Source organism: Podarcis melisellensis (genome assembly GCF_964234715.1).
Source record: "Podarcis melisellensis genome assembly, chromosome: 7".
NCBI lineage: Eukaryota > Metazoa > Chordata > Lepidosauria > Squamata > Lacertidae > Podarcis > Podarcis melisellensis.
Window position 1 is genome coordinate 79,868,687 of NC_138539.1, and position 13,684 is coordinate 79,882,370.

Sequence of the window (13,684 nt, forward strand, 5' to 3'; positions counted from 1 at the left end):
TTGGATTTTATTCTGATCCTGATCTGATTTTAGGATGTATTTTAATTGATTGCCTGATTTTATGTTAATGTGTTATATATTTGATGTTAGCCGCTCTGAGCCTGGTTTTGGCCAGGGAGGGCGGGGTAAAAATAAAAATAAAAAATATTATTATTATTATTACTACTACTACTACTATTATTATTAGTTTCTGCTGTGAATGATATTACTGAAGGTGTTCTAAGTTAAAATAAAGACAAATCCAATTTGAGAGGCTTCTGTATAGGGGGAATGAGAGAGAGCATCATGTTATGGTCCTTTGAAATATGACATTGTTGATGCTACCCCACATAGTCACTGTATGGAGTAGGTGTTGCTGTGGTTTCGCCAATTTCCACCATTCAACCCATTGCCCCCCTTTCTGGAGGTGGATGGATAGCCATTGCTACTTGTGGAGTGGCACATGGTTCATATGGCAGTGTTATGCACAGCTATTAATGTTGAATGTTGCCTGTGTTCTGTTAGTGTTGCATTTGGAGTCCAGATATTCTTGGACTCCAGCTCCCATCAGCCATGACCAATGGTTAGGAACGGTGGAAGTTGTAGCTCAACAACATCTGGATGGCCACAGGTTCCCCACCTCTGTTCTTATTATCCCACTAAATTCTGCCACCTTTTGAAATTCATATCCCCAAGGGCATTGGATGAAATATAGCCATGCATTCCTCATGTGCCACTTGTATTTCTTTTGTATATTGTCTTAGAAAAGTGTATTTTCATCCTGCTGCACTGATTACGGTTGAAGTAAATGAGTCGTGTATATAATTATTATTATTTGCATTTTATCATTTCCCTCTTTTTCTTCAAAAAGTAACCCAAGGCAGCCTACAAAGTAGTGCAAAGATGAAAAGCAGTGCCCATAAAATGGGTGCCACGCAACATCCTGATGCCATGCGCATGATATTGCAAGGTGCCAGGGGCGGAGACATTGGGGGGGGGCAAAGTTTCTCGTTCCCTAGGAGTTGGCGCATGTGAACCAGTTCAAAGCTACAACAGAATAAAAACCTAAAAACCCGTTAATACATATAAATGGCATCCTGCCCAGTAAAGGAAGGTTGAACCAGGTTGGTTCATGTACATGTATGTAAAATTACATTGTGGGAGATTAATAATCAATGCAAAGATCCTGGATGCCACCTATAGATTCTTTAATGAAAGATCCTAAGCACTATCTTAAGACAGGGATGAAATATATAATTCTGGGCATGTAGAGTTTGCAAAGTATGTTGCCCTCATTTTCATGGTAATTTTGTTTCCTTAAAACAGCCTGTAAACCTGGTCAATGTTTGCCCTCCCACCAGCAATATGGAAATAATAAGAAGCCTAGGGCAGGGGTGGGAAGCTGTGGCCCCTCAGGATGTTGTTGGGGTTAACTCCCATGTCTCTGGCCATTGGCTAGGCTGAGTCATGCTACTAATAGTTGAAATCCCAAAGCCATGATGGACCAGTGGCTTCTTCCCAAGGCAACATTGGTTTTATATCTGAATTGCAGACTACAGTGGTACCTCGGGTCAAGTACCTAATTCGTTCCGGAGGTCCATTCTTAACCTGAAACTGTTCTTAACCTGAAGCACCACTTCAGCTAATGGGGCCTCCGCACTGCCGGACCACGATTTCTGTTCTTCTCCTGAAGCAAAGTTCTTAACCTGAGGTAATATTTCTGGGTTAGCGGAGTCTGTAACCTGAAGCGTATGTAACCTGAAGCGTATGTAACCCGAGGTACCACTGTACTTGATTCACAGCTCTTAACCATTATGGTACACTTGTTCGTCTTCTATGATTTTTTTGAGGTGTCTTCATGGTTCTCCCCGCCCTGTTTCACAGAATAAGGTGGAAGGATTGCGGGAGAATCTTTATCTTCTGTCAAAGGAAAATCTTCGGGCAATGCTACGTGTTGTCCTCGAGCACACAGAGGATTTTACTGATTCTGCTTATACTAGCCACGAGAACAGAGAGCGCATCTTGGAACTGTCCAAGCAAGCAAAGATGGAACTGGAGCAGCTGGTGTCAGCGTGGATGTATGCTGTAAGATTTTTTCTCCCCCCCCCCCCCAGCATTGCTGATTCATTTACGTTTGCTTGAAAAGAAATACACTTCAGGGGCAATTTGCAGAGAACAGCTTATTTGATAACCCTAATAACATCCCATTACAATATTGCAAACATCATAAGTTAATTATAATCCTTGCCATTGATTTTTAAAAACGTTTTGTTTAGTTGTGTTTTGCAGTCGTTTACAAACCAGATATAAACACACACTAATAATTGGAGGTGCACAGATACACACACACACAACACACACACCTCTCACTGTTGGCTAATATAGAAAAATACACTTGTATTGGACATATTTATTTGTCCTCTGGAGTCTGATTAACCTTTCCATTAACATTGGCTTGGTAGCCCCAACATATGGTTTGGGAGCACCAGATGTTACAGCATGGCTATTGCTAAATAGATGCGAATCTGGCCCCTTGGATGGAGGCTGGATTAAGATGGTTGGGGGCTTTGGTGCAGTTCCCAAAATAGGGCCCCTTTCCCCCAAAAGGTAAACATAGAATAATGTACCACAAAATAAGACTCGTGGTATCATAAAAACAAATTTTTATCTTCAGGTTTATGGTACAAACTTTCATGAACTAAAAATAAATACTGTGAGTATGTACAGTTTTGCATTTAAATTCACATAACTCATTGTTTTGCTCACTTGGGTCAATATCCAACTCTCGGCCTAACCTGCTTCACCTCTTGTGAACTGCTTCACCTCTTGTGAAGACACAACAAAAGGTGTAAAATGGCGGCACAATGGGTGCTTGTATCATAGACAACAGATTTTGGTTCCTTTAACCAGAGTGATGCATATTTGTAGTATAAAGGACCATTATTTTTCTGACCACCCAGTCTTAATCTGGCCTGCTGGTTGTTTGTTTTAGATCTGTAAATCCAACTTGTAAAATCATGTTTGAATTGAGCTTACCCCTAGGTTAGTTTGCACAGGGGGTTGATTCCTCATTGGGCTGGGAGCGGGGACTGCGGAACGTAGAGCGATCTTTCATTTTATAAATGTTTTTGTTTACTTTTTACTATTTTACCAATGGACTGTGGGCCACACCTCCAGTAAGTACAGACGGTCTGTTTCTTCCCCAATCTGTCATTTTACAGAAACCCTGCAGGGTAGGTTTGGATAAGAGAGCAAGCAGCCCAAGGTCAGGGACGCAGGTGGCGCTGTGGGTTAAACCACAGAGCCTAGGACTTGCTGATCAGGTCGGCGGTTCGAATCGACGGGGTGAGCTCCCGTTGCTCGGTCCCAGCTCCTGCCAACCTAGCAGTTCAAAAGCACGTCAAAGTGCAAGTAGATCAATAGGTACCGCTCTGGCGGGAAGGTAAACAGCGTTTCCGTGCGCTGCTCTGGTTCGCCAAAAGCAGCTTAGTCATGCTGGCCACATGACCCGGAAGCTGTACGCCGGCTCCCTCAGCCAATAAAGCGAGATGAGCGCCGCAACCCCAGAGTCGGTCACGACTGGACCTAATGGTCAGGGGTCCCTTTACTTTTACCTTTAGCCCAAGGTCACTGGTGCACATAATGTCATGGGTTTCCAGGACGCTTACCTTTTATGCTGCACTAACGTGCACAACAAACAGAAGGGACACGAGTGGCGCTGTGGTCTAAACCACTGAGCCTCTTGGGCTTGCCGATCAGAAAGTCGGTGGTTCGAATCCCCGCGACCGGGTGAGCTCCCGTTGCTGTCCCAGTTCCTGCCAGCCTAGCAGTTCGAAAGCAAGCCAGTGCAAGTAGATAAATTGGTACTGCTACGACGGGAAGGTAAACGGCGTTTCAGTGCGCTCTGGTTTCCGTCACAGTGTCCCATTGTGCCAGAAGCGGTTTAGCCATGCTAGCCACATGACCCGGAAAGCTGTCTGCGGACAAACGTCGGCTCCCTCTGCCTGAAAGCGAGATGAGCGCCGCAACCCCATAGTCGCCTTTGACTGGACTTAACCATCCAGGGTTTTACCTTGTTTTTAACACAACAAACAAGTCACATGGTCAGGACTGGCTAACAAATTCTTGTCTAACAGAAGCAAAGTGGATTGCTCTGTATCTTTAATTCTGTGACAGAGAAGCATGCTGGAAAAAGCAGGACGTATATAGTCGAACCCTTGTATCGTGGAATTGTAGAATTAGAAGAAACCCTGAGGGTTTAGGGAAGTTTTTAATATTTAATGCTGTATTGTTTTTAACACTTGATTGGAAGCCGCCCAGAGTGACTGGGGAAACTCAGCCAGATGGGCGGGGTATAAATACTAAATTATTATTATTATTATTATTATTATTATTATTATTATTATTATTATTATTATTATTATTATTGAATCCCTGTCCCTGCTTACTCCAAAGAAAAGTCTTACTTTGTTCAGGAAGCTTAAGTTCCAAACCAGTATGCATAGGGCGGCACCTTTTACTTGCAAACCCATGTTTGAATTATGATTATGACGGTGAATTGTTTGAACGACTGAATTGCCTAAAAACCCATCCTGCGGGATTGGGATTGTTTCTCTCCAGCAAAGTCAGAGGAAAAAGGATGTCACGGAAGACCTGGAAGTAGCGATATTAAAAATGTGTCAATGCATGACCGAGCTTCAGAGAGAAGTAAGTGCAATTCAGTACAATCTGCAGTAAATTTCGGGAGCTTCTTGGGCTTTGATATGTGTAACTTTCTGAAAAACAAATCCTTGGCTCAGCAGATATATAATCATGTGATGGTAGTTCCAACTAATTGAATCTACCACTTGAGCCTTTTTTTATATTGCAAGATATAAGTAGGTAGCCATGTTGGTCTGCTGTAGTCGAAACAAAATAAAAAAATTCCTTCCAGTAGCACCTTAGAGACCAGCTAAGTTTGTTATTGGTATGAGCTTTCATGTACATGCACACAAAGAAGTATCTGAAGAAGTGTTCATGTACACGAAAGCTCATACGCTGTGGGTTAAACCACAGAGCCTAGGACTTGCCAATCAGAAGGTCGGCGGTTCGAATCCCCGCGACGGGGTGAGCTCTCGTTGCTCGGTCCCTGCTCCTGCCCACCTAGCAGTTCAAAAGCACGTCAAAGTGCAAGTAGATAAATAGGCACCACTCCGGCGGGAAGGTAAACGGCGTTTCCGTGCGCTGCTCTGGTTCACCAGAAGCGGCTTAGTCATGCTGGCCACATGACCCGGAAGCTGTACGTCGGCTCCCTCAGCCAATAAAGCGAGATGAGCGCCGCAACCCCAGAGTCGGTCACGACTGGACCTAATGGTCAGGGGTCCCTTTACCTTTAAGGTGCTACTGGAAGGATTTTTTAAATTTTATATTGTGAGGTTATCTTAAGTAATTACCTGCATAGAAGCCTGCTAGCATGACCTGAATACACACATTGCTAAGTAATATTTTAGAATTCAGACTCGCATGGCTCAGGTTTTATTCTTGTGTAGTTTATTTCCCAGTGCATGCTCTGGTAGCGCCTTATTGAACCTAAGTGCCAGTCAGGGTGTTTTTGGGAGCCCCAGGTAAGCCGCTCTGAGCTCACTTTAGGAAGGACAGCTAGACATATGCATGGAAAAATAAGACACATCAGTTTACAGTTAAACACAACAACCAGTAATGGAGGGAAGGTTAGGTTGGAGATGCTTAACTGACCTGGGAGGTGAGTTGCTGCTGCTTACTGGGAGGGATGATGTGGTGGGGAAGGCAGTTCAGCACAAGTGCTCTGGTGGAGCCAACCCATTGTTCCTGTAGTTGTGCGGGCACAGCAATGTCCCCAATGCACTGCTGCCTCATCCCTCAGCTTCTGGGTAGCCAGCAACAACTCCGGGAGGTCGGGCAAACATCTCTGCCCCACCACACTCTGTGAGACTGATCGCAATTCTTTAATTCTTTTTTTGTGATGAGGAATTGGAAAAAGAATGATGCATAATGATGGAAGTTTTGTACATCTCGCCCAGTCTTAATTTGCTCTGAATTGTCCACCACAGGCAATCTGGTGTTGTAACCTACTGGTTTCCTTTCTTTCTTTCTTTCTTTCTTTCTTTCTTTCTTTCTTTCTTTCTTTCTTTCTTTCTTTCTTTCTTTCTTTCTTTCTCCTCCTCCTCCCCCCAATATATATATATATCAAAGCTTCACAGTGCAGCAACATCTGTCGCAGCAGACGTGATAAAATACCATTCTGACCACCTTGTTCTGAAAGCTCTGAAGATCTGCGGGACAGAAGGAAACATAGAGGCAGTTGCAGAACACAGCTGTAAGCTCTCTGAACAGAAAGAACAGTTAATTGAAGTAAGTTGGCATCATGTTCATGAACATGTTCAAAAATGTTTTAATATTAAGATTTAAAGCGGTCTTGAGTTTTTGTCGGTTTGGGGCACACCTGTGAAATTTGTGCAGGTTCCGACTCCACATGCATGCCCATGCCCCCACACCCCAGGGCTGGGGCATCAGTTGACTAGGCTGTTAGGCCTTGCAGTACCACGGTTCTCAAGTTTGCCTGTTCTGTGCTTTGCCTGGGCTCAGAGATGGGGGAGCACATTAACATAAAGGTAAAGGGACCCCTGACCATTAGGTCCAGTCGTGGCCGACTCTGGGGTTGCAGTGCTCATCTCGCTTTATTGGCTGAGGGAGCCGGTGTACAGCTTCTGGGTCATGTGTGCAGCATGGCTAAGCCGCTTCTTGGGAACCAGAGCAGCGCACGGAAACGCTGTTTACCTTCCCGCCAGAGTGGTACCTATTTATCTACTTGCACTTTGATGTGTTTTTGAACTGCTAGGTTGGCAGGAGCTGGGATCAAGCAACGGGAGCTCACTCCGTCGTGCGGATTCGAACCGCGACTTTCTGATCGGCAAGTCCTAGGCTCTGTGGTTTAACCCACAGCGCCACCCGCGTCCCTTCCCTAACATACGTAGCACAGCATTAAAAAAAAAGTAAGAGGAGCCTTGTATTAGGCCAGTGGTTCTCCCCAACTTTTTTCTTTCGGCCACAGCATTAGGCCAGTGGCTCACCTACTCCACTATTCTGGTCTCACCGTGGCCAAACAGATGCCTTTGGAATGCCGAACAAGCAGACCTTGAGCGCAACAACAAACTCCCCATGTGTGATTCTGAGCAACTGTCACTCAAAAGCATACACAATCCGACAGTGGGACGTGGGTGGCGCTGTGGTCTAAACCACTGAGCTTCTTGGGCTTGCCAATCAGAAGGGCGGCGGTTTGAATCCCTGCGAAAGGGTGAGCTCCCATTGCTCAGTCCCAGCCCCTGCCCACCTAGCAGTTTGAAAGCACATCAAAGTGCAAGAAGTTAAATAGGTACCACTCCAACGGGAAGATAAACAATGCAGAAAGACCTACATTGGCTCCCAGTACGTTTCCGAGCACAATTCAAAGTGTTGGTGCTGACCTTTAAATCCCTAAACGGCCTCGGTCCAGTATATCTGAAGGAGCGTCTCCACCCCCATCGTTCTACCCGGACACTGCGGTCCAGCTCCAAGGGCCTTCTGGCGGTTCCCTCACTGCGAGAAGCCAAGTTACAGGGAACCAGGCAGAGGGCCTTCTCGGTAGTGGCGCCTTCCCTGTGGAACGCCCTCCCAACAGATGTCAAAGAGAACAACTACCAGACTTTTAGAAGACATCTGAAGGCAGCCCTGTTTAGGGAAGCTTTTAATGTTTGATATATTACAGTATTTTAATATTTTTTTGGGAAGCCGTCCAGAGTGGCTGGGGAAGCCCAACCAGATGGACGGGGTATAAATAATAATAATAATAATAATAATAATAATAATAATAATAATAATAATAATAATTATTATTATTATTATTATTCCGTTGTGCCAGAAGCGGTTTAGTCCTGCTGGCCACATGACCCTGAAAGCTGTCTGTGGACCAATGCCGGCTCCCTCGGCCTGAAAGCGAGATGAGCACCGCAACCCCATAGTTGCCTTTGACTGGACTTAACTGTCCAGGGGTCCTTTACACATTCTGTCAGTGGAGGTAGAATGCACTATGCTGGTAGCTGTTGTTGCCTCTTGTAATGCAATTCAGAGTTGCAAATCATGTTCTTAGGGTATGTTCCTGGTCCAGATGTGGCTTCCTAGGAGGTACCACCTCTGTTACCACCCTTAGAGTTGAAAGGAGAAATCTCATATGGGGCAACAGACCTTGTAGGTGGGTCACTTTAGTTGGGGAGTGTTTATTTTATATATATGCTGCCTCTCTGCCTCGTTCTACAAAGTGGTGCTGTAGTGAAACCTTAGTGTATTATGGCTCTAGAATCAACACTGTGCAAAATGACTGTGAGGCCACTGCAGCCAAGCTTCCAGTGCTATTGATTTAGGTGGGCGCATTGTAGAATTGTAGAGTTGGGAGGTTCATCATTCTAGAACAACCTGCGGCAATGCAGGAATGCTAAGCATGTTCAGGGGCCAAGCTGGAATAATCGCATGCTGGATTTCAATGTCAAATGTCTAAGGAGCAGGAGGAGGAGGGAGAGAATTGGAGGAGACAGATAAGATTAGCCCTTAGCCTGGCTGCCCAGCTGCACATTTGCACCAGCTGAGGCAAAGAGAAAGGTCTAGGGGACCAGAGTTCAGGAGACAAGTGATGGAGGGGCAGGAAGGTCAATCACTGCTCCTCTCCCCTTAGCTTTTTAGCCGTTCAGCAGAGATCCAGGTTATCATCAGCAGTTTCTGAATTCTAAAAGCTTTCATTTGGCACCAATGTAATTTCTACGTTGTCTTTCCATAACAATCCCATAATTGGTAGGTGGCTTTTCCTGCTTCGTTTCCTAGATATGTCATTTATTGAGGCATGTCTCCGGAACAGAGCCACTGGAAATTACTTGTCTACATGCAGAAGACACTTTTCACGTGACGGGGCCTCAGGTAGGTGTGATTTTTACCTTGCGGTGTTGAAAGAGATGCTTTCAAGCCAGATGTGTGCTTGCGGTATCTCATTTTGGGTGATGACCACTAGCAACAGCTTAGCTTCTATCGCTGCTACAGATTTTTTTCCCCCTGTATCAAATTGACGAGTTCTGATGTTACCTGCTCATCAGTCATTACACATTCAAGCTGATTTCCTTCATCTAGCAGATCAGATTAAATTGATTTATACAGTGGTACCTCTGGTTATGTACTTAATTCGTTCCGGAGGGCAGTTCTTAACCTGAAACTGTTCTTAACCTGAAGCACCACTTTAGGGCCTCCTGCTGCCGCCGCACGATTTCTGTTCTCATCCTGAAGCAAAGTTCTTAACCTGAGGTAATATTTCTGGGTTAGCGGAGTCTGTAACCAGAAGCGTATGTAACCAGAATCGTATGTAACCCGAGGTACCATCGGTATTACTCCCAGTCTACATGGACTTTACAAAAGGAGACCAATTTAATATCTCTTTTTCTATTTCACTATCTCTTAGTTCCTTTCGTATAGTATGCCATATTTTTAAGCGGCATCCTTTGTGAAGGAGCCTAGCAGTGAGCACTTTTGCAGCTGTGAACAGATTCCGTTCCTGCTCTTGGCACTCCAAACTAGTGATGTTAAATTCTCAAGAATAATCCTTTGAAGAATATTCTCGATTAATGAGAATATTAAAGAATTTTCATTTAAAATAGGAGAATGTTCATTTTAATGCATTGAAAATGATATAATTTTAATGCGCTTTAAACCTTTCTAAGGTGATGGCACCAGTAATTGTCATGTTAAGGTTTGGTATAAGGAAACTCAGTAATTAAATCATATTTTATTCTTCCATTAGAACATGTTGTTCCATTAGAACAAGTAAAAAAATACAATTGGCATGTTAAGGTTTGATACAAGTAAATTCAGTAATAGGCTATCTTGTGCTTCTAATTGCTGTAACACTTAATAACTGTTTTGGTGACTAAAACATAGCTTGATGAACAAAACTATATGCATACATATAAAAAAGAAGCCATTAACATTAAATATATTAAATGGCACCTTGTACCATTGAATGGCACTGCAAAAACCAGTTACTGGCACCAAATAAAAATATAGAAATGTCAACTGTTTAAATCAAGGCCACCTCACATGCTGTTACACATAATTGTATAGGCCTACATATTTTAAGTGTATAAAGCATTAAAGCTACTTTCTGTAAAAAAATAAAAATCACACTGTATGGCCAAGGCTATAGAATTGCTAAGAATAAGATCACACCAAAATAGAAAAAAAGGCTATTACATGTAGCTGAAATACATATGAATTCAAATGTTCATCAAATTAAATGAATAGCATTTTTAAAACTAAAAAAATTTTAAAAAAATATTGTAGCTCACATTTCAGAAGTGCCAATGGTGAATGACACAATGCCCAGTAACGTAACTGGATTAAAAAAATTATTCATTACTTAAACTGGCAGTATCACAGCTTGACTTACTGTTCACTAGATTTTTTAAATGTGGGTTGTAAAACTGGTTCTTACATTAGAATTTACAGTTTGTGGAGAATATTCTCTGGAGAATATTCTCACCTCACATCACTACTCTGAACACACGACATCCTCTGCAAAGCATAACACTTTCAGCACTGACCCAGTCCCATTTTTATTAATCTAATTTGATTTTGCTGGGGTCAAGTACTGGTGGTATAACCCTTTGGAATGATTTTCTTCAGTGTTATAGTAATTTTGCAGTTAACACCCACAGGGAATTCTCTTTACAGAGAGGAGAAAGAATACATACTCAATCTGTACTGGATCCTTAGTGGAAGGCCAGAATTTAGACTTGCTCGAGAGCCAGTGTGGTGTAGTGGTTAAGAGCGGTAGTCTTGTAATCTGGGGAACCGGGTTCGCGTCTCCGCTCCTCCACATGCAGCTGCTGGGTGACCTTGGGCCAGTCACACTTCTCTGAAGTCTCTCAGCCCCACTCACCTCACAGAGTGTTTGTTGTGGGGAAGGAAGGGAAAGGAGAATGTTAGCCGCTTTGAGACTCCTTAAAGGGAGTGAAAGGCGGGATATCAAATCCAAACTCTTCTTCTTCTTCAAATGAGGCTACTTTACACCAATCAGACCATTGGCTCATCAATCCTGATACTTCTTTCTATCCAAAGTGTTGGCAAGTTGTCTTTGCTGCAAATCCTCTGTGCTAAATTCTATGTGAATTCCATATTAGATAGATTTCATGAACATCTGAGTAGCAAAATTGTTTTGGGACAAAAGGGAATGTTAGTTTTAGGATCATTTTTAGTAACCAGTGTTCCACAGGTGCAGTATTAGTTTACGTGCAACAACATCTGGGCTCTCATCTGCAGTACTGCACATCTGTGATGTGATAAAGCTCTTCTTACAGACGTTCTACCAATTTCGGTGAACCTTTTTTGCCTTTAATATGAATGTATTATGTAAATTAATAATAATCTGTGAAATTGTCGTGATTAATTATATTAAGTGGTTTTTCTCAGTTCACTCAATTTAAGAAAGCTGTTTGTTCAGAACAGTTTTGCACAATGTGCTCCCGTTGAATGCCCTTAGTGTTTGCAAAGCTGTGCCAAGCAAATGCTACAGCGGCCCTTTTTAAATACAAATGAGAGGCTGTTTATTCTTTGCCTCTGGGGGTGGATGCTGATTAGCAATTTCTGGTTACATGGCAAGATCTGCTTTCTTTCCTTCAGATAATTTCTGCTGCAGAAACCCTGACGCTGCATCCTTCCAGCAAGATTGCAAAAGAAAATCTGGATGTGTTCTGCGAAGCCTGGGAGTCACAGCTGACTGACATCTCCTTGCTCTTAAGAGAAATCAGTGATGTGTTTGAAGGAAGACGAGGTGAGAGAGCTGTTCTTAGATGCAGACAACCTACTGTCCTTAAATACAAGCTACCAGCTTACAGCACACGCGTATTCTGAGTACTCTATTCAAGATGGGTTTGAGGATCGAAGTTGAATCCTTTATAAGGTCAACAAAGGACAACTTGGAGTCACTTAACATTTTACGCCGCTCCATACGTACCCTCGTATTTGCTACGTTGCAAATTGTGAAGCCTGCAGAGCAAATAAGCAGCAGATAAATTGACATGGAGGCCCAGTTGGCAGAGCTTCTTGGCATATGTCCACTGAGTGTTTAGAAACACGTAATTTACTATTGCATTTATTAGCCCAGCAAACTTTGGAGTACCCATGATGCTGTGCTAGTGTGACGTAGCTAAACAATAACTCTAGATAGTCACTCTGAATCAGTCTGGTTTCCCCTTTTCAGGGAAATATTGGCTGTGCTAGCACGTAGCGCTAAACCATAGTTTAGTTTTATGAGGACGAGTTGCAGGGAGCCATGGTCTCAACATGCTCCCCTTATATGGCTGGAAGGAGCAGCTTAAAAACTTTTCATATCTGCTTTAGAGCTTTTTATGATGCCCATACGTGGGGAGACTGCATTTAGTTTTAGCTATGATGATGGTGGTGGTGGTGGTATATAAATATGTATGTTCATCTGAAGATCACAGGGTGGTTCACAACATAAATATACAAAATGAGAACACAAAATATATGAAAACAGACCAATAACCCCTCTCCAAAGGCCTGGGTATAGAGAAACATTTTTGCCTGGCACTGAAAGATATGTAATAGTTAGTGTAAGCAAGCCAGCTCCGAACCCACAGCTTATAAAGCTGACTTGCTTTCACTAAACATAGTTAACAAAATTTACGATTTGGACAGAAGTGGAAACTTTTGGCCTCCTTGCAGCTGCGCCAACAGGGAGTGGGTGGTACGGAAATCTTAGGCTCACTGCAGCTCATGCTCATAATTCTAGCTGTGGTTTGTTGTTCATGTGCAAACCAGGCTAACGAGTATGATTTTGAGGTTGAGCCTTTTGTAAATTCGGGGTTCCTTGAATCTGACAAGGAGCGTTCCATAAGTCTGGTGTGATCATGCTCACAGTTAATGCTTTAAAAGAAGTGAGTTTGAGCTTCACACCTCAAGGAACCCTATCTCTTTGGACTGGACAACTGAGGAGCCCCTGCTAGTCAGCCTTGGAGCTCCTGCACATTGCATAGGATTCTGGGGGATGTTCCTGGGTGCATTTTCACTTCTTGGGCCTAGCGGTTGCTCCGTGTTAATTGGGGTTATATTGTATGATGTACCCTGCAGTTTCTCCCGAGGCTGCGCTTTGCAAGGAAGCCTTTTTAAAGTAGCTTGTCCAACACTGAAGAGCCCTGATAAACCTTTGAAAGAGCTCCCGGGTGGTACAGTTTGAAAACCACTATTTTAGAGGGATAAATGTTATACAGTGAGAGTACTTTATAGGTTTTGCTTTTTATGGAGATACAGCAATAAACTTTCAAGCATTAATTTCAGGAAATGCTTAGTAATACAAAACAATGGAAACATTTATATTTTTTTGCGAGGGGGTTGTAAAGAGACGCCTTTCTTTCTTTCTGTCTGACCTAAACTGTCCAGTGTTCTTGCAAAAGAAACACCCTTTTATTTCTGTACTGTCTGCTCTCATTCTGTTCGCTCCACAATGTAGTGAATGTAGCTATTTGATTTTTAAACTGCTATCCTTTCTGCTTGGATGGGATCTCTCTGATGACTCTACGCAACTTTTGGCCTATTTTCTGTGGTGGGTAAGTCACCTGGTATTTGTATGGCATGTAGAAAAGAAACTGTGAAAGAG

At 43.1% G+C, this 13,684-nt stretch overlaps 1 protein-coding gene and 1 long non-coding RNA gene across 5 annotated transcripts in view; both read left to right on the forward strand.

The window, feature by feature from the left end:
- Positions 1 to 13,684, forward strand: part of CTNNAL1 (catenin alpha like 1) — a 75,484-nt gene that overhangs the window by 45,887 nt on the left and 15,913 nt on the right. For all 4 annotated transcript variants that reach the window (XM_081920038.1, XM_081920037.1, XM_081920035.1 and 1 more), the window contains 5 exons: positions 1,864 to 2,064; positions 4,600 to 4,686; positions 6,190 to 6,348; positions 8,848 to 8,940; positions 11,689 to 11,839. In XM_081920038.1, the coding sequence (XP_081776164.1) occupies positions 1,864 to 2,064; positions 4,600 to 4,686; positions 6,190 to 6,348; positions 8,848 to 8,940; positions 11,689 to 11,839 (691 nt within the window). The remainder of the gene's footprint in view (positions 1 to 1,863; positions 2,065 to 4,599; positions 4,687 to 6,189; positions 6,349 to 8,847; positions 8,941 to 11,688; positions 11,840 to 13,684) is intronic.
- Positions 2,080 to 4,057, forward strand: LOC309374883. Its single transcript, XR_014170745.1, has 2 exons — positions 2,080 to 3,244; positions 3,606 to 4,057. It is a non-coding gene; the product is annotated as an uncharacterized lncRNA (long non-coding RNA).